The sequence below is a fragment of the Myodes glareolus genome, chromosome 2 (assembly GCF_982192425.1).
Source record: "Myodes glareolus chromosome 2, mMyoGla1.1, whole genome shotgun sequence".
Taxonomy (NCBI): Eukaryota; Metazoa; Chordata; class Mammalia; order Rodentia; family Cricetidae; genus Myodes; species Myodes glareolus.
Genome location: NC_142027.1, coordinates 50,880,823 through 50,902,530, shown reverse-complemented (window position 1 = coordinate 50,902,530; position 21,708 = coordinate 50,880,823). Strand labels below are relative to the sequence as shown.

Below are 21,708 nucleotides of genomic sequence, written 5' to 3'. Positions count from 1 at the left end.
GGATTTGGTCCCAGCATTGCAGTGACACAGGCCTGCAATCCCACTAATAGGGAGTCAGAGGCCGAAAGATCAGAAAGAAGTTCAAGGTCATCCTCAACCACAGTAAGTTTGAGGCCAGCTTGTGCTATATGAAACTCTGCCTCAAACAAGCAAAAACCAGACAAACACCACTCCCACCTCAAAGCCAACCAACCTAAAATAATTACGTTGAGATTCTGTCTCACCCCAGTTAAAATGGCTATCATCAAGCAAACAAGGAGACAACCCAGCAGATTTTAATGGGGATGTGGGAGATCTAGAAGTCTTAGGCACATATAATTAGTCTTTTCCAGGGCATGTGCCCCTCAGATAAAAGCCAGTGCTGCTTCTGGCATCCCTTGTTATAACCATGTTATACACAGGAGCCAAGAGCATTGCACACTTACGGTAGTCTTCCAAAGCCCACCACTCTAGTGTTCTCAGGGATGATACCAGCAAGCCCAGACTGAAGGGCATTGTGTGAAATAACCTGACTAGCCTCTTCCAGGGTTCAAGGACGTAGCAAAGAAGCATAATTCTGAGAAGGTTTGAGTAGAGCCTGAGATTAGAACTGGCTAAGGAGAGAAAATAACTAAGTGCAATGTAGTGTTTTGGGATGGATCCTTGTATACAGGACTCTTCTCAAGAAATCCCATTGAATTTTTGTTTGCTTCCATTGTGAATATTCAAGTTATTTTCATCATGGACATATAATACTTCTGTGTCAGCGGAAGCTCAAGAGCCTAGCAGGGAGGCTATCTTATGGAACTTTAGCAAATTGCCTAATTTCGGGGATGATTTCTACACCCAAGGAGCTCTTTGAAATTTCAGTGAATTGTTCTGCCGATAAATAGTGTTTTTACAAGAAGAGGGTAAATTGATATCTACATGGCATTTGTAAATTCTCTACACACAAATCAATAGTGAGCGAACGAACAATAGTGGTGGGAGCAGGCTTAGATGCTTTCCTGGTTTGTAGACCAAGCCTTTTGTTGAACCACACTGGTTCCTGTAGGTTAATATTGACAGATTCTTCACACAGATAAACCTTGGAGCTTGGTTTCTGATGTTTGGAGCTCTTGTCATGGTTTTTTTTATTGTGTATTGGCAGAGGGTAAGGCTTGAGATAATAACCAGTCACTGTCCTCAGATCAGTAAAATTTTGTGTTGTTTCCACTATTTTCGTTGTGTACCAGGCTTCGATTCCTGCTCTTTTCCTTTCCATTTTTTTCCTATATTTTTAAAATAGTCTTTCAGTTAGACCCTTTCTGACTATGTAAAACAAAGGGTACATTTTTGTGTGTGCTGGAGTGGATTCAAATTTCAGAGCAGTCATTCCTGACCTTGGCATCTTGACAGCTGTCTGTCCACCACACCTTCCTCCTCCATAAAGGAAGAAGTCCTTCCAGAGGACTGCATAAGGCTGAGAAGCATCTATATTGGAAGATGGTTAGCACAGTGTCTAACATGGACATGACCATGGGAACACTGACATAAAGATGAACATGGGAATACTGACATAGAGATGACCATGGGAACACTGACACAGAGATGACCACGGGAAGACTGACACCGAGATGACCACGGGAACATTGACACAGAGATGACCACGGGAACACTAACACAGAGATGACCACAGGAGCACTGACACAGAGATGACCACGGGAAGACTGACACAGAGATGACCACGGGAAGACTGACACAGAGATGACCATGGGAACACTAACACAGAGATGACCACGGGAACACTGACACAGAGATGACCACGGGAACACTGACACAGAGATGACCACGTGACCACGGGAACACTGACATAGAAATGATCACGGGAACACTGACACAGAGATGACCACGGGAACACTGACACAGAGATGACCACGTGACCACGGGAACACTGACATAGAAATGATCACGGGAACACTGACACAGAGATGACCATGGGAACACTGACACAGAGATGACCACGGGAACACTGACACAGATGATGACCACGGGAACACTGACACAGATGATGACCACGGGAACACTAACACAGAGATGACTATGGGAACACTGACACAGAGATGACCACGGGAACACTGACACAGAGATGACTATGGGAACACTGACACAGAGATGACCATGTGAACACTGACATAGACATGACCACAGGAACACTCATATAGACATGACCATGTGAACACTGACATAGACATGACCACGGGAACATTGACAGAGAGATGACCATGGGAACACTGACGTAGAGATGACCACGAGAACGCTGACATAGAGATGACCACGAGGACACTGACATAGAGATGACCACGGGAACACTGACATAGAGATTACCATGGGAACGCTGACAGAAAGATGGCTGTGGGAACATCAGAAGAGGTGAACAGACATTACTTCATTTGCTGAAGTAATTTTCAGCGGATACCTAACTATCAAGTTCCCAGGTAGACCAAGTACTGTTCTACTGGACATTATTCAGCTTTGGCGAATACTTTTTTTTTTTTTTAGGAGGAATTGTTATTCTCATTTTAATGTAGAGTACTGAGAATACTGTTGGGCATCAACCTCAACAGAAATACCTCTTGCTGTTGACAATAACCTTGAGAGAGCAGAACTCTCTGTTCAATGTCTAGGTGGGACCTTTGTTTGAGGTAGAAGCACAATAACCTTGAAGGAAGTAGAGGTAAGTTCAAACTCTCTGACCTTTGGTCTACATGGAAATAGGTCACATTTTTGAGCCTCCACAGAACACACTATGAATATAGTGATGCCTGTCTGGGGCAGCCAGCAGTAAACCAAGTGAGATCACTGGACCAATGTGTTTGTGCACGCAGCAAATAGAATCACTGACTACTTAATATCTACTGAATGTGTTTGGTGGTATGACTTGAAATGGCTGTGATAATTATTATTTCTTTTATCACATATGAAATATTCATATGCATGGTATCTTATAGAAGGAGTTCAATATTATTCTAGTTAAGTATTTCTGTGTATTTTGATTTTAATAATTGAAGATGGTGGTCTTATTTAGTCAAGTACATATAATTATGTTATATATATACATATATATGTATACACACACATATACTTCCAATTTGTAGTATTTTTATTATTCTGAAGCAGGATAATCACATTTAAAAACTGTTTTGTATCAAGACCAAAATAAAACACAATCCTCCCTCAAATATTGAAATTGTCTTTCCTTAATTTCTTCTCCTCTGGTTTGTGTTTTGTTTTTCTAGAAAATATTCCTGAGAAAGATCTTCAAGGAAGACTTTATATCAACCGCGTTTTTCACATCAGTGCTGAGAGAATGTTTGAACTGCTCTTCACTAGCTCACACTTTATGCAGAGATTTACTAATTCTAGAAATATAATAGGTTGGTCTTCTTTTCTTACCTAACAATGAATTGGGGAGGATTATCCTTAGAGGGTTGGGACTGATTTTGGAGGGAGACATTATATACACTTTGATTTTAAGGTGTTGATTTTATTAATTTTTTAAATAATTTATCTTTATTTTATATGCATTGGTATTTTGCCTACATGTATATCTGTGTTGAAAGACCCCCGATATGGGGAGACTCTCACTCAAGTCTTGGGATAACATGACCCCCCCTGTCCCCAGTAACTCACGAGAGACCGTCCTTGCTGCAATCACATGAGGTTTAATCGACGGGAAGACGGGAACCAGTGCACTGGGGCTGAGACTCATAACAACCCATGCAGGGGAAGAGTTCGACCCCAAGTAGCTGGGAGAAGGGGTTTTTAAGGGAAGAAACCACAGCCCAGTAATCCGAAAGGGGTAGGGAGGTCCAGTGATGATCACAAGGGGGCAATTCCCTGTTCCTCAAGGTTATTCAAGATTATAATCAGCTAGTTCCTGAAACACAGTACCCCAAAAATACCAATGAAAATCACAGGGGGAAACTCCCTGTTTCTCAAGATTATTCTCAAGATTACAATCTAACTTTATCTTCAGCTAGTTCCTGAAACACTGAACCGGCTAATCCTAGATTTCTGATTCTTCCCTCCCTGCTTAGATTTTTGGCTCTATTTATTCCTGCTAGGGGGATCTGGATTTATCCAGGTCTTTCAGTGTGAGGGTGTCGGTGCCTAGGAACTGAAGTTACAGACAATTGTGAACTGCCATGAAGGTGCTGGGAATTGAACCCAGGTCTTCTTGTAGAGCAGTCAGTGCTTTTAACTGTTCTTAAGTGCCATCTCTTCAACCCCTAAGGTGTTGATTTTAAAACTATGAGTTAAATGTTTAGTTAAATTCATGTGAACAATATAATTGTTTAATTAGGTAAGTGCTACTTAAGGTTAGATTTATACCCTTTAAAAATTGCAGATATTCATCAATGTACCCATTCAGTGGAGTTGGACCCTATTGGAAAGGGTTCCATTCTGTGACAACCGGATGCATGTGGAATATACACTGAAGCAATCCCTTGGTCAAATGGCCTGTAATGTCTAATCCAGCTCTTAATTCCTGCACTCTGTCTTTCCATCAGAATTGGGTGTGTGTACTCCGACAATTACTGGGATTATGGCAACATTTATGACCTCAAACACCCATCAGTAATAGAGTAACAAAATTATATTAAAGTTTCCACTAAAGAATTCCATATACCAATTCAAAACAACAGTAACTCTGTCATGAAATGGCTTTTTGGTGTGACTTCTGCTGCGATCCTAGCCACAGGATTTGTATGTTCCAGGGTAGGGTCATGAGGATTAGAAATGTTGGGTAGGGAGGAATAGAGATAAGAAAGAAATACAGAGACACAAGATAGTACCGGGAGGCCAACTCAGTGGATCCTGAATGCTGAAACTTGCCTGCATTTATTTACCATACACTTTTATACCCCAACACAGAAGGGGGTGGGGAGAAGGTAAAAGACTGCTTTAACACGATACAAAGGACAACCAAAGTAGTTACTTGCTTCCATACTTGAGACATCAGACCATTAATTCCTGAGCAAAACATTAGATGTTTAGGGTAGTGAACACACCCTAGATCAAGTATCCTGCAGGCAGCCATTCCCTAAGTCAAACCTCCATTTCAAAAGAAAGAGCAGAAGCACGCTTGAATTCTTTGACCTTTGGTCAGGGTGGGGCAGATCTACCTCTATGGGCCATCTTCAGTCCAGAACACCAAGGTCAGTATATCTTAGATATACAGTATATCAAGATATACACACCCTAGGTTAGTATATCTTGTTTTGTAGCCACACTTGTTGTCAGCAACTTTGAAAGAGCTATAATAAGCTCAGACTTTTTGACCTTCAGACAAGGTGGAATAGGCTCACATTTTTAACCTTCAGACAAGGTGGAATAGGCTCACATTTTTGGGTTCCCACAGAATTCCCACTTACACCTGTGAGTGCGACTCACAGACACAGTATTAAGCAAAAGAAACTAGATGCAAAGCGTACATGATGTGTAATTTCTTAACAGAGACATGGAAGTCAGTGTGCTCATGGTTACTGTGATGAGGGGTAGATCGGTAAATCCTGGGAGGCTGCTTTCGGATGCAGATAAGAAGTTTTATATATTAGTTGGAGTAATAGTGTCTCCGTGTGTTTCCTTTGTAAAAATGATGGAGCTGTGCCCCTTTGATCACAGTACCTATGATATAATGAAAAGATATAGTTTTATAGAGCTATAAAAATTTTTAGCAGAATTTTACTGCTCATGTGATAAAAGTTCTACTTCATTAAATAGGTCAAATAAGTTTATAGTAAGTTTAAAAAAGAATTTATATCAATTGTTCCAAATTTTTTTTAATGCTACGAGTCAACTATATAAAATTAGAACACCATAGCAGTAGACATTTGTACAAGGTAAGCCATTTGACATGGTCAGCGAATCAATTCTATAACCTAAGGATTTTTGTTAACCATTAGGTTATTTGAATCTTTCACAAAAGCACAAGTACATATTCATAGGTAAGATCAATGATAGAGAATCCAGGACCAAAAATGAATGCTCTTATTCACAGTAGAGTAGCACAGGGATTCTGTTGATATGGAACTTAGAGATTATATCCTGCGTTTCATGACTTTGAGAATATATTTTCTATTTTCCATTAAAAACATGGAATGTCTAGGAGGTATAAGTCATATTTAACTTAACTGCCCACTGGCTCATATTTAACTTAACTGTATTTCTTTTGAATCCATTTTGTACTTTACTATTCATTTCTGTCTAGAGAACTTGATACTTGTGAAGAGTCAGGAATGGCTCATCCTGTAGTTGCTAAGCAATGACTGTTGCTGGGATGCTGCCCTCTTTTTGATCAGGGAGCACCACTGGTCAGTAAAGTTGGTATGGAGCAGAGTGTGCTTCTTGAAGCCCAACTGCGTTTGTTGTCTAGTGTTATCTGGCTTCATCATGGATGACTATGTCCACTCTCTGGTGTCATGAATATCTTTGGAATCAAAGGCTTCCAGCTTCCTCAGAGTCTGGTAGTTATAGGCACACTACAAGGTAGTCCTGGAATGAGTCAAGAGGCTTTTCTATGGATAATTTGCTCGTCACTAAAATCCATAGTTATTCTTAGAACCTGCTACCTGGTAATTAAAGTTGTCTTTCTTTTTCTTCTAGCTTTTCACAATGTGTGTGTGTGTGTGTGTGTGTGTGTGTGTGTAGGTCAGAGGACAACTTGTAGGAGACAGTTTTCTCTTTCCACCACGGGGGTTCAGAAAATCAAACTTGGGTTAGCAGGGTTGATGCCAAGTACCTTTACCTGTTGTAATGGTTTGAATGAGAAATGTCCCCCACTGGCATTTGAATACCTGGTCTCCAGTTGGTGGCGCTGTTTGCAGAGGCTGTCGTTTTTAGGCGGTGCTGCAGAAGTATGTTACTGGGGGCATTGGGTCATGGTATTTTATCATGGCGAAAAAATATCTTCTGAGCCATCTCACCAGCCTCATAGATCTAATTTATTTTAATAAGAAACTTTTAAATTGGCAGTCTCTTTAATTTCTATTTACAGTTGCATAGCATCATTCTAATTAAAAAGTCAATTTAAAATATTTTTCATTTAGATAATGTAAACCTTCAGAGACGCTGCATGACTAGTATAATACCATCCATATTTCCCTTCCCTGGGCTCAGATTTTAAAGCTGTGGGGAAACACACACGATACGAAGCTTGCTGTTTCTCAGCACGCAGTTCAGAGGCATTCCCTAATTCACTGTGTGACCATCACCACTCAGCTCCAGACTTTTCTCATCAGCCCAAATGTTAACTCTGAACCCATAACAACAACTCTCCATTTGTCTCTCTCCAGTTCTCGAGGAACCCCTGTTCCATCTTTTATATTTGTGAATTTAACTAACTACCCAGGCTACTTCATATAAATGAAAGTCTCTAACATTTGCCTTTTACTGAGAAGTTTTACACATAACATTATGTCTTCAAATCCATCCATCCATGAGGGGACATGTAGCAGAATTCTACCTCTTTTAAAGGCAGAATTATATTCTATGTATGCATATATAATACCGTATTCTGTGTGTTCATCCATCCATTAGTGACACTTTGTGCTTATAACTTTTAGCTACTCTGAAAGAAACACTGCTCTGACCATTAATATGCAGATACCTACTGAAGTCCTCACTTTGAATTCTGCTCGCTGTATATTAGTTGTCTAGAGGCAGACTGTTACATCCAAGGATAACTTTATCTTTTTTTGGAAACTCAGCCATTCTGTATTCTATAACTGTACCATTTTATAGTCCGACTAGCAGTGCATAGAGACTGCTGCCACAGTGTCATCAACACTCCTTACTTCTAGTATTACATCATAGCCACCCTGATGGGTGTGAAGTTTCACCAATTTAAATTGTTTGTGTTTATCAAAAACAAATGATTCTTAAAGTATTCAGCAATTTCTGTCTTTTTCATTTTTTACATTAGCTCCATAAAATGACAATGTATTCTTTTCTCTGTTGCTCTTTTCTTATAATATCATTCCTTTTTTTCAAGATTTATTTATTCATTTATTTATTTTGTATACAGTATTCTGTCTGCATGTTTGACTGCACACCAGAAAGGGGCAATGAATCTCATCACAGGTGGTTGTGAGCCACCGTGTGGTTGTTGGGAATTGAGCTCAGGACCTCTGGAAGAACAGTCAGTGCTCTTAACCTCTGAGCCATCTCTCCAGCCCAAAATTTCATTCTTGATGTTTTATCTGATAAAGAACTTTAGTTCAGTATTGAGGACTGTCTCTTCCAATATGATGCTAATCAGAGGATATTCTGGCAAATAATGATTTGGTAGGCGTTGTTGGTTGTGTGCTAAAGATCCAAGTGTAACATGCATGGGAAAATAGATCTTGATGGTTGCTTTATCAATAGTATGACTTTTAATAACAGGATTCAATGATCACTTCTGAACCTATTTCTGATTAGCAGTAGATTATTTGTGTTTTCTTGAAGTAGGCTGATATATGACCAGATAATCTGAAAAAGTTCTTTAAAATTAAGTGTACATTTTTAAAAGAAGAAATGCCTTCTTTTTTATTATTGATTTTATTTAGCTATACATTTTTTCTGCTCTTTTCCCTTCCTTTCCCCTTCCTTTCAACCCTCTCCCATGGTTCCTATGCTCCCAATTTACTCAGGAGATCTTGTCTTTTTTCTATTTCCCATGTAGATTAGATCCATATATTTCTTAGTATCCTCGTTGTTGTCTAGGTTCTCTGGGATTGTGAATTGTAGGCTAGTTTTCTTTGCTTTAGTGTACATATGTTTTTGAATGAATGCCTAAATGTTGACAGAAGTTTCTGTCCTGCCTGGTCCCAAGCCATTCAGTCCCAAAGAAACATACAGAGGTCTACATTAATTAAAACTGGTTGGCTTATTAGCTCATGCTTTTTATTAACTAATTCTTACATCTTAAAATAGCCCATAATTCTTGTCTGTGTTAGCCATGTGGCTTGGTATCTTTTATCAGCGAAGCCTTTTCATCTTGCTTCCTATGTGTCTGGATAACAACTTTAGACTGAACCTTTCCTCTTCCCAGAATTCTCCTGGCCTGGTTGGCCCATCTATACTTCCTGCCTGGTCGCCCCGCCTATACTTCCTGCCTGGCTACTGGCCAATCAGCATTTTATTAAAATAACACAACTGACAAATTTTTACAAAGTACAAGACCATTGTCCCACAGCACCCAAACCTGTTATATTTATAGCATATCCTGAATGGTCGACTCTTCCTTTTCTAATGTGGTTGTTAAACTTGGACGATACTGCTTGCCAACATTTATATAATTCTCCAACTGCACCCTGGGTTCAACTTAAAAGTCTCTCTGTTTGCTCTGATTAGATGTGGTATCTACGCCCTGGACAGTTGAGTCTGGAGGCGATCAGCTGAGAACCATGACCTACACTATAGTCCTCAGTAATCCACTTACGGGGAAATGCACTGCTGCCACGGAGAAGCAGGTAAGCGACTCTCTTAGGGTTCTGGAGGGGTCACACCTGCAGCAGGAGAGATGTTGCCTGTCACAGGCAACAGTTTCTGAGACACTTTCACTCGCCACCTGGCACGCGGTGATGAACTGTCACAGGTTGGAAAGGGCTTCAGAGCCGAGAAAGCTCACCCCCCCACCCCTGCTCAATAGACCACCTGCCTAGAACGTGCTAGGTAGGCCAGGCTTGCCATGAACTCACAGAGACCCACCTGCTTCTGCCTCCCGCGGGCTGGGATAGAAGGCGTGGGCCACTACCACTTGACCATAATAGAAGATTTTAAAACAAACACTTCTAAAATCTAATTTATAGGATCATGTCAGGGAGGAAGCCAAAGAGCTAGGTAGCTGCACTGACACATGGGAAAGCATAGGAGTTTTAAAAACTAAGTACAAGCTGGTAGTCTTCTCAGGGCAAAGAGAATGTGACTTCCTATTCTTCATACCATTTTAAAGGATTGTCACAGATATAGGAAGAGATCAGTCTTTTGGCATAGGAGAATCTTTCGTAAGTTTAGCAGTCAGTCCTTCCTCCTTCAAGGACAGGTGGAAGAATGGTTAAAATGAGAGAGGTTCGCCCGACAGTTCCCCATGTCCTGTCCAGGGAAAGTGATGTTTGGTCTAGTTGCTCCATTTATTTGCTTTTTCCCCCTCTGTTAACATTTGGTTCTGTTAAACTTCAGTGAATGTGGGAGTTGTGACCCTTGTATTATTCAATTAATTTTGAATTGTCAATTTAATTTTTAACTTAAAATTCATTATAACCAAAAACCACAGAAAGACTCTGCAATTTATTTCTCATTCTGTCCTAGCTTGTCATTAAGATTTTTGATGTCTTTCGTATTTGTGAGAAGGAACTTCAGTATATATGTTATAAATAGCTGAGAACATAAAAATATTGAAAATATGCATTTGCATCTTATTTTGGCAGACACTGTATAAGGAAAGCCGGGAAGCACAATTTTATTTAGTAGATTCAGAAGTCCTGACACATGACGTTCCCTACCACGACTACTTCTATACGTTGAATAGATACTGTATCGTCCGATCTGCAAAGCAGAGATGCAGGCTGAGGTGAGCAATTGCAAGTGTATGTTTTAAAGTAGTCTACAGTATGCTGCGTAACATTAGCCCCGAATTCTTAGTCAAGCACAACAAAACTTTACTTCTCGCCTAATTAACGTGTCCAGCAGTGATCAGGAGAAGAGTAGATGTCCTCACTAAGACTGAAACTGATAAAGGCTTTGAGATTCTGGGGCTACACAGTCTAGAACAATTGTTCTTCAGTTGCCACAGGAAGAAAAAAACCATAGAACTGGCCACAAGTTACATGGCCAAGTCTAAGGGTCACAGGGGCCAGGAATTCCAAGGGAAGGCGTGGTGAGCAGAAAGGGACTCAGCTGCAGTGGGCAGTAAGGAATGCTGCGGCCTTGATGAGCAGTGGCTGTCTCAGGCTTTGCTCGGAGTTAAGGAATAGAACTATTTCCAGTTAGTGTGTGCTCACTAGAGATCTGATGCCCCTTCCCCAGGCCAGGCATTTAGAAATTTATTCAATTCTCTCTCTCTCTCTCTCTCTCTCTCTCTCTCTCTCCCTTTTCATCTCTTCTTCTTCTTCATCATCTCTTCTTCTTCTTCTTCTTCTTCTTCTTCTTCTTCTTCTTCTTCTTCTTCTTCTTCCTCTTCCTCTTCCTTTTCCTCTTCCTCCTCATCCTCTCTCTTTCTTCTCTCTCTCTCTCTCTCTCCCCCCCCATCCCTCTCTCCTTCCTTCCTTTCTTTTTGTGTTTCAAGGCAGGGTTTCTCTGTGTGGCCCTGGCTATCCTGGAACTTGCTCTATAGACTTGGCTGGTCTCAAACTCATAGAGATCCACCTACTTCTGCCTCTCAAGTGCTGGGATTAAAGACATATGCCATTACTGCCAACTTAATTTCTTAGCATTTATTGAAGCCTTCATTGCTATTTCTGTGAGGGTAGAAATTATAATTTGATGAGGTTAGTAGCAGCTCACAATGGTTTTAAAAGAAGAACACATTTTATTTTATAATAGTAATGATGTTCCATTCATTTGGCTCTCCACAGAATGTAACCTTATGTTTCATTGCAGTGGTGTGGCTAAAGTAGTCTATGGCCATACTCCCCTGAACTCACCTGGTCTCTTCTGCTGGCTAAAGTCTGTCTCTTCTTATCCTATTAGAGTTTCCACAGACGTGAGATACAAGAAACAACCATGGGGCATTATCAAGTCTTTAATTGAGAAGAATTCCTGGAGTTCACTGGAGAGCTATTTCAAACAGCTCGGTCTGTAAAGTTTTGCTGCATCTGTTTGTATCCAGGTCACATTTACTAGCAAATGTGTTGTTCTTCATTAGGACACGTCGGGGCCAAGTGATGATGCTGGAATGATGCTCACGGATGTGGCTTCCGCTCCTCACTTGTTCTGTCAATGTGGGATTTTAAATTTTCAGTTATTGTTGCTAACAATGCTTATTTAATGTTTATTTTATGCCCGTCATAAAATTAAAATATATATCATAGTGTGAACATTTCCTACTCACAACATCCCTGTGAGGTGTAGCTATGATTGGTGTTTCCCATTTGACTACAGAGGAAACCAAAGTAGGGTTAAGTGACTTGTCCAAGATCACACACTGCTTGCCTTTGCAAGGAGGCGGGAGGCTGACCACAGTTTGGGATTACAAAATTAGTGATGGAGTCACTCACCCTCTCTCATGTCTGCAGAGCCCCAGGCCCACACCTGCCTTCTTGGCCACGGCTTTTCTGAGCTTAGGTAGGCCCACTTGGCAATGGCACTGTGTTTATATGGATTTGGTGGAGGTGGGTACTGGCAGATGACTGTGAGAAGCAATGTGGCTGTTGTGCTGGGATATTCTTACTAAATACATGAGGGAATGCCACATATATGTGAACATAATTAATTTTACTAAAGGAAAAGCTGAGGTCAATCAGCTTGAGCGACTTAGGCTGCATGGTTTATTTTGTTGGTCATTTGTCCTATAGCTCTTTCCCCTTTGACTGTTTTGTTATTAAACTTCTCATTAGCAACAGAGAAAATGAAGCTTAAACATTAGCTTGACTATTGGATAATGAGATTTGGATGAAAAACTGAGAAAGGAAAGGGTTGAAATAAATGACAAAAAAAAATTGGGATTTTTAGGTTGTTTGAAGATTCCCCTTGCCAGAATGTTTCTTTGCAAACCTTAGAGCGTCTACATGTTTCTCTTCGCTTTAGGGTTAGGAAACACTGGGCTCTATTTTGGAACACTTTCTAATGATCTCATGGAAGTATGTGGAGCTGTTGTTTCCATAACTGAAGCCATTATGTTAATATTTAATATAGCACGTAGCGAGTTTCCACTGATGATCCCATCATTTATTGATAAACATTCTTCCTAGAATAATGAAGCCTTATTATAGGGTCATTGTAGTCTCCAAAGCTTTTAATTAAGAATAAAGTTTGAATCTAGTCTGTAGAACCTAACATATGATTAGAAAAGATTATCAAGGCTCAAATAAGCAAACCTGTACATGCACACATGCGTGGACACGCGCACACGCACACACACACACGCGCACACACACACACACACGCACGCACACACACACACGCACACACACACACGCACACACACACATGCACACACACACACGCACACACACACACATGCACACACACACACACGCACACACACACACACACACACACCCTAGATCCTATAGATGAGAAGGCTTCCTCCTTATCCTACTGTTTTAAAATTTTCATCTTAGAATCAGATTTATTAATGGAAGAGTCTGTGCTAAATCAATCCATCGAAGACCCTGGAAAACTCAGTAGCCTACGACGGAGAAGGCGGACCTTGAATCGAACGGTAGAAACAGTTCCTAAGCTGCCCTCCCAGCGTTCTTCTATAGATGTGGGCTTCGAGGCCAAAGGGGATGTTACAGGTATCTGTTTTTGTTAAACGGACAAAAGATTTTAGCCTTAAGGTGCACTAGGTGCTTCTTGTTTATGAAGAATGTCATTTAAGGAAGTCTACCTTCCTCTCCTTTTGGATAATATTTATTATACTCCGAGTTTCTTAATAACAGCTACCTAGAAGCCTAAAGGAGCAGTTGGGACATGGCAGACTTATGGCCAGTAGAGCATTTTGTTTGGTTCACAGAGCATTTAAAAGTTTCAGGCTGACTGTACTGGTACATGCCTTTAGTCCAGCACTCAGATAGAGGCAGGCAGATCTCGGTGAGCTTGAGGCCAGCTGGTCTACCTCGTGAGTTCCAGGACAGCCAGAATTACACACTGAAGTGCTGCCTCATAAAGGGAAAAAAAAAGATATTTAAATAAGATCTCAAGTCTGATGGCACTCTACCAAATCCCTTCAGAACAGCAGTTGGTTGGGGCTGCTTAGAGCTGTCCCTTCAGCTGTCTGAGCTGTCCAGCTGGCTACTGTCACCAGTGACTCACTAAATCCAAGCTCTGGGCAGCTTACTTGTTTATTTCCTGCCTAACACGTACAGATACCTGGTGTTTAACTGAGTGTACTGTCAGGGCTAGCCTAGGCACACCGCAGAGGTGGAAGGTGACTTTCGGTTCCGCAGACCCTTTCCTATTACTGTTACCCCTTCCACAGCTCCAAAGCTGTCAGCCCCTCTGATCCCCTTACACTACCATGTCCCCATTAGACTTTTAACTTTGTGTAACTGTGTCTAGCCACTGATTAAGATCAATAGCTTTTTAATTTTGAAGCATATATTTTTGGGTCACCGTGATTGGTCATTTTTTTTTTAAAGGAGAATAACGTTCTCTATTAGATTAGCTCTATGTTCTTAGCAGCACATCATGTGTTATGTATTATTTAATTTCATAGTAAATTAATTTGTAACATGTCTCAAATTTGAAGAATTGCCATGGCTTATCTCCTTTCAGGTTTGTTTCTCATTTTACCCAGGTGTCACGAGTCTAAAAAATAAAAAGTGCAGAGACTTCACCTTAAATCATTTTGTCTTTACAAATGACGTATTTTTCTCAGGTTAATTTTGGATGATTATTAACTTTCAGCAGCGTTCACAGTTCTCGCTCTCACTTTCACCCGCAGGAAAGAGGAAGACCATGGGCAGCTGCGACACCGCTCTGATTGTGGGGATGAGCGTTTTGTGAGTATGCATTGTACTTACTTGGTTTTTTAAAATTTTTTCATTATACACACAGTGTTATGCCTGTATGTATGTTTGCATTTCAGAAGAGGGCACCAGATCTCATTACAGATGGTTGCTGGGAATTGAACTCAGGACCTCCGGAAGAGCAGTCAGTGCTCTTAACCTCGAAGCTGTCTCTCCAGCTCATTACTTGGTTTATATCTCTATTTGTTTTTAAATAGTTCCTGAAAGAATTGGAAGGGATTTGTTGGGTTTTTTTTTAAAAGGATTTATTCTTATTTCATGTCTATTAGTGCTTCCCCTCTGTGTCTGTGTGTGCAGTGCCTTTGGAGGGCAGAAGAGGGCATGGATCCCTTGGAACTGGAGCTACAGACAGTTGTGAGCTGTTCTGTGGGTGCTGGGAACCAAACCCTGGTGCTCGAGAGAGCAGTCAGTGCCTTTAACCACTGTGTCATCTCAACAACCCCTGTGTTTGTGTTTTACTGGGTAGAAATCGTCACTATTGACTGTTGCTGACTCATAGAAACAGTCTTACAGGTTTCAGTGTGATAGCTTTTGATGTATGATTTTTCAGAATTATAAAATTTAAGGGAATATAAAATATACACTAAACATTTTTTAAAAAACAATTTGACTCATTTCTATGAACTCTGTGGGTTTTTATGGGAAGTTCCATACTTCCCATAAATTTAAACTTAAAGAAAATACATGTTGGTCATATTCCCATAAAATCCTTCTACTTTGCTTAACTAGGTCAGTGGTTCCCATGTTTATGTGAATAGGAATTAGTTAGGAGTGGGCTAAAATGCAGATTTTCAGCCCTGATTTCAAAGATCGATTCAGTAGACTTTGAATAATGATCAGGAGTTTTTAAAACATTTGACAATTTTTTAAAATTTATGTTTATGTGTATGGGTGTTTGCCTGCATGTCTTTCTGTGCATCACATGCATGCTTGGTGACTAAGGAGGGCAGAAGAGGGTGCTGGATCCCCTGGGCCTGGAGTAACAAGGAGCTGTGAGCAACCATGTGGGTGCTGGACACCAAACCCCTGGGCGAGCAGCTGGGGATGAATTTTAAAGCACACACCCTAGATATGCATGATCTAAGCATCACAGCATGAAAAATACTAGGCAATTAGTCAGAACTTTGGGGTGCACTATAGGCGCCTACCCATGAAGTTACACCTAAGAGCTCTAACTGTACATGGCTGCATGGGGACCTTGGGGGAGTCCCTTGATGGTATAAATGGTTCGACTCAGTGACAGACTGGGTGATAACTTTTGAAATGAGGCACTTAGCTGTTTTCCTTACTACAGATCTCAGAACAAGCATGAAATATTTTGTTATCCTCATTAGTGTGTTTTTCGTTACTATGAAGTCTATGCTAGCCTTGAACTATCTCATGATCCTCCTGCCTCAGCCTCCTTATGCTGGGATAACCTGCATACACCACTGCTCTCAGATTTCCCTTTGAGTTTTAGGAAAGGTTTTCAGATTCTAATTAAATCAGTTTATTTTTGAATGAAAAATACCATTATATTACTTTGTAGAAAATGCATTTATATTCACATCTGAAAATATGTATGTGTGTGTACATATACAACTCTTCAGTGCCATGATAATTTCACAGATTTGATTCTCTTATTACTTTTAGTTTTTCACACACCATATGTATCTATATACTTTTTAATTTTCTGTGCTTCCTGGAATCAAACCCAGGGTTCTGTTCATGCTACATAAGCACTCTACCACTGACCTATACCCTCAGACCCAATATGTCCAATTTGAGGCACATAAATCTTTTAAACAAAACAAAATAAGTAAAGACATATGATACTACTTGCCAGTTTATATACATGTGTAATGAGGTCTGTATTAATTTGAAAGTCTGCTGTTAAAAACAAAACATTACATTTGCATGTAAAATTTTATATTTATCATTATTAATATATATTAGGATTTATCTGGTACTTCCTTTATTCAAGATTAACAAGAAGAAAGTCTTGCTGAATGTATATATATATATATACACACATATATGTACTTGCTGAATATGCATATATATTCAGCACACATGCATATATGTATATATACATATATATGCACATTTGTGCTTCTACTGGAAATAAAAGATAACATTGTGATGTTTCTAAAATCAGCAGCATATTGATCTTCATTTCACTTCTAAAATGCAGTATTATGGGTGTGTAATTGCTTAAGCCAACATAACCCAAAAATAGACCCTGAAAGCTTACCTGGTAGATTTTAAACCCATCGCTGCGCAGCACTGGCTGGGTTCCAGCAGAGAAGAGAGGACGGGGGTCAGAGGCGACCTGTGAGCTGAGATTCTTGAAGGGCTGTTCTCATCACTCTAGTCATTTCCCATCACTAGCTTTGATGTCCATGTAATACTTGAAGATAATTATTTTACATAACGAAGTGGGGACAATATATTCAAATAACTAGAAAATCGCCTAGATCACATATAGTTGGGAGCTTTGGCACATATATTGTTTATTTTCTTCATTTGGGGAGGTGGAGGAGAAGGCTGGGTCTGGCTTTGTAGCCCAGGTTGTCTTGTGGTCTTGAATCACAGTAGAGCCTCCTGCCTCCACCACCTGGGTGCCGGGCTCCCCCTGCAGCTCAGTGCAGGCTAACGAGCTGTCATTTGTTCTGCAGTTTGCTGTTGCTAGTTCTGCTGAATGTGACGCTGTTTCTGAAGTTGTCAAAGATAGAACACGCCGCTCAGTCCTTCTACCGGCTTCACTTCCACGAAGAGAGATCTTTAAAGTAAGTTTCCCACCCCAGCCCTGCCTGTTGTCACCACCTGTTTCTTTGTCACCGGAAATTTAATTTTAGAAATTCTGGTCTGCTATATCTTATAGTCATACGTGCTTAGTTTTATTTTACTTTTTATTTTTTGCAGTAAAATAAAAGTAACTTTTAATTTTTTTGTGGTGGTGGCAGGGTTTGATGTGTTTTGTTTGCAATCCACGGGGCACAATAATTTCTATAAATAAGGTCAGCAGCTGTTTTCATGATTTTTAGAATTTTTTTCTCTTCCAGTTTAGTCTCTGATAGGTTCTCAAGAACAGAAAATATTCAAAAGAACAAAGATCAGGCTCACCGTTTAAAAGGAGTGCTCCAAGATTCCATAGTGATGTTGGAACAGGTGCGTGAATGGGCAGGTCCTCAGCTGGGCTGTCTTTAGATGGACCTTCTCTGCAGTTGCTTAGTAACTCTCCCCTCCTGCCTCTTCATTCTCACTTCTCTCTCATACTTTCCTCTTGGTGGCTGACCATGCCTTGTAAAGAAGAGGAACCTCCCTCTCTCTCCAGTAACCCCATCTATAAACTGTGCTATGCTGGAACCCCCGTGCTCTTCATGGCTAGGTCTAGGAATATTTTGGCTCAGCATTATGCACTCCACACTTAGCATTGTGCCCAGCATGAAACAGATCCGCCGGGTTTGTTGAATGAACACATGAGCGAATACAGTAAGGAATAAGATATGTTTCTTGGTCTCATGCTGCTTTCAATTTTGTCAGAGAAGTCAATTGTCCAATAGGTTTTCAAATCTGTTTTTAAAAGTAGGATAGAGATCTGAGGTAGGATAGTAATCCCAGAGTTCAGAGACGGGGTCTTAGGGAAACTTCTACGGAATTGGTAGTATAGGGAAGTTTTAGGACTGTGGAGAGGATGCTAGATTGCTTAGCCGGAGGGCTCGAGGTGTCCAGGGGAGTGTGAAGAGACCACTGAGCCTTAAGAAACCTCTAAGATTTTGCTCTGTCCTCTTCTCTCTCTTCCCTCTCTCTCTTCCCTCTCTCTCCCTTTCTCTCTCTTCCCTCTCTCTCCCTTTCTCTCTCTCTCTCTCTCTCTTTCTCTCTCTCTCCTCTCTTACACCCCTTCTCCCCTTCTGCCTTCCCCTCCATAATTCAACTAATAAATATCCAATTCTATTCTGAAAAAAAAAAGAAAAAGAAACCTCTAAGAAACCAAGGCATTCCCTTTAGATAGACAGACAGACTTTCTGGAAAGTGCAACCCTCTTGTTATGGAAAATTATTTTAAGGTGTGTTACTTTCGTTTATGATGCATTTGTTTGACTCTGTGAAGCTCTGATTCTTTGCCTGTCTAAAACACCCGAGGGTTTAATAAAGAGATGAATGGCCGATAGAGAAGCAGGAGAAAGGGTAGGTGGGGTTAGCAGGCACAGAATATGAATAGGAGGAAACACCTGGGAAGAAAGAAGGCACAAGGAGGAGGAGGACATCGGGGCCAGCCACACAGGCAGCCATGCAGTAAGAGTAAAAATAAGATACAAAGAAGAAAAGGAAAAAGCCCAGAGGCAAAACGTAGCCGGGGATAATTTAAGAAAAACTGGCAAGAAACAAGTCAAGTTAAGGTCGGGCACTCAAAACTAGGGCTAAGCCTCTGTGTAGGATTTATTTGGGAGCTGGGTGGCAGGACCCCCCCAAAAGTCATTCCAAAAAGAGCCAAAACAGTAAAAGCAAATACTCCCAACGAGACCCTCTGGCACCTGTTCATGCGGCAGAATCAGGTACTGGATAATCAATGTTCTATTTGAGCATCAACGTAAAGAAAAAAAACCTTTGGAGTAAAGTAGCCAGTAAACATTGCAGTCTGATTTTTGGTCATTCTGTTTGCAGCTGAAGAGCTCACTCGTTATGCTTCAGAAGACCTTCGATTTACTTAACAAGAACAAGACTGGGGCGGCTGTGGAGAGCTAGCGCCTAGCTGCAGAAATCGGATACCTGGAGCTAGAGACAACAACAGCTGGAAGGGAGCTGAGGATGAAGACTGTCACTGTCACAAGAACATTTCTGATATTTTTATTTCTGGATTTCTACTAGGAAAGCCTTATTTAAATAACATTTACCAAGTGATTGCTCTCCAATAGCCTTAAGACTCTATCTTTTCACTTCTTATAGATATTTTTAAGCTGTGAATTTCTCCAGTGAACCATGAAATATATTTTGGAATTGAAATTCTGTGACACAAAAGGGAAGGGAGACACCCTGGGCACGGTGGCATTTTTTCTATGCTGAGGCTTGTAACTTGACCTTTTAAATTTATCTGTTAGCAGAGTCCCTGTGTGCCCCGGGGTCTGTGTTTTGTGTTCATCACTGAGTTTAAGAGCCCAAAAAGCTACAGAAGAAACCCCTTAATCGTTTCTCTCCTTAAAGGAACATTTTTTAAGGCACATACATTCCAAGTTTGTATCTTTAAATACTACAGTCTCTTCATTGATTTGGCATGCAGGGTCAGTGGTCAAACCCTTTGAAACTCTGTGTTGTCTGAAAGATTCATGGGCCATGTTGTATCTTAATGAAGGAATACGCGCGCGCGCGCGCACACACACACACACACACACACACACACACACACACACACAATCTTATATGTACCTGAGGTGAGGTGTGGGATACCTCAGAGTGAGCTATTTTTAGTTTTAGAAGCCAGAAGATTATGATAAAATCTGGGCATTTCATGAAAGAGCAAATGAATCCATGAACTATGCTTAGATTCAGCCTAGCAGTGCCCCATGATGGAAGTGACCCACCTGGTTGGAAATAATCCATTCTTTTTCAGTAGCTGCTGTATACTTTCATTCTCTACACATGTGGGTAGGTTGTGTCATTGGCAAGTTACGTGCTGGGCTACAATAAAGGCTGTGGGGTCCTTGCACACTGGCTGAAGTTAAGAGGCACAAACTCGGGATTTCAGGAAAGCTGCTCAGGCATTTGCCTCAGCACAAGTGGTTTGTAAAAATCAGGACGCTGTGACCTGACATCAGCTCTGACCCCCAGGATTTAGAAAAAGTCCAGGACATATTGTTTTGTTCTCTAGAGGGCTTTCTTTGGAACAAGCACACACAGTACACACACACACACACACACACACACACACACACACACACACACACACACATATATATATATATATATATATATATATTTAAGTCATGGCTTCTCAACAGCTCTGGCTGTCCTAGAACTCACTATTGTAGACCAGGCTGGCCTCGAACTCACAGAGATCTACCTGCCTCTGCCTCCTGAGTTCTGGGATTAAAGGTGTAAGCCTCCACTGCCTGGCATATATTCTTATTATTTGAACAACCATTACCTTTAGTGCAATATGTCACCAAAGTCAAATGGCATTGCTGACAAAAGTTTTTGAGAGGCCTGTAAGGAAAGAAAATACTGACTGGAGGGAAGTGGGTTTCTCTGGATGAACCCCAACTAATTTACCTGGAGGGGGTGCAGCAGTAATTCCTGTTCATTTTGTTTGCTTTTGTTAAAGACATATAAAGTATCTAGTCGAGAGCAGGAGTGACTGGATTAGAAATCTGAAATGGTTAAATTTAGAAAACTGTTAACCGTCGAAGTGAATGTTTTTTGTGGTTTCCCTCAAACTACTTTATAATATACCTCAAAAGATTACCAACGTTGCTTTGTAGATAAAAGACTAAAATATGTATGCAGACTTAATAAAATCTGAATGTTATGTAGTCTGACTTCAATAAAACCCAAAATATGTAAGTTGTAATTTTTCTTCTGCTTCTGCTTAAAAACCAAACCTAGAAAGCCTGAGGTAGGCCCACAGTTCTCACAGATTTGTGCAGCTATAAAACCCAGAGAGGACTCTCTGGGCAATTTCAATGCAAATATGTACATTACTGAAGCAAAAGTACCAGAGAGGCCTGACTGGAATGCAGACCCAACTTCCAGGACTCAAGAGCCCGAGCAAGTTGGATAAGCCTGGACTTGGGAGCAGCAGCTGGCCTGAAGGGAAGGTGGGCGACTACTGGGGTGGTACCCCAGAACACGGCGGCGCAGATCGAACCCAACGCCTGTTGCGGGCGCGGGAGGACGGTTGGTGGCCGGCCAACTCCCGCAGAGCGCAAAAGCCTGAGTCCTGTCCCTTCGCCCCGCAGCACCCCGAGGGCCCGGCGCAGGTGCGGGATGGCCGGGAGCGCGGCGGGGGAGGGGCCTCGTGGGCAGGCGGCGCACGT

The 21,708-nt window shown here is 41.0% G+C and overlaps 1 protein-coding gene across 6 annotated transcripts in view; it reads left to right on the top strand.

Annotated features, from left to right (window-relative positions):
• Positions 1 to 21,242, top strand: part of Gramd1c (GRAM domain containing 1C) — a 96,229-nt gene extending 74,987 nt beyond the window's left edge. For 5 of the 6 annotated variants that reach the window (XM_048422416.3, XM_048422418.3, XM_048422417.3 and 2 more), the window contains 9 exons: positions 3,258 to 3,395; positions 9,358 to 9,476; positions 10,434 to 10,576; positions 11,695 to 11,798; positions 13,287 to 13,463; positions 14,612 to 14,669; positions 17,354 to 17,464; positions 17,741 to 17,846; positions 19,343 to 21,242. In XM_048422416.3, the coding sequence (XP_048278373.3) occupies positions 3,258 to 3,395; positions 9,358 to 9,476; positions 10,434 to 10,576; positions 11,695 to 11,798; positions 13,287 to 13,463; positions 14,612 to 14,669; positions 17,354 to 17,464; positions 17,741 to 17,846; positions 19,343 to 19,423 (1,037 nt within the window). In that variant the 3' untranslated portion in view covers positions 19,424 to 21,242. Of the gene's footprint in view, positions 1 to 2,563; positions 2,696 to 3,257; positions 3,396 to 9,357; positions 9,477 to 10,433; positions 10,577 to 11,694; positions 11,799 to 13,286; positions 13,464 to 14,611; positions 14,670 to 17,353; positions 17,465 to 17,740; positions 17,847 to 19,342 lie in introns of those variants that run through there. The other variant, XM_085685596.2, reaches the window with a different exon arrangement.
• Positions 21,243 to 21,708: the final 466 nt, after the last annotated feature.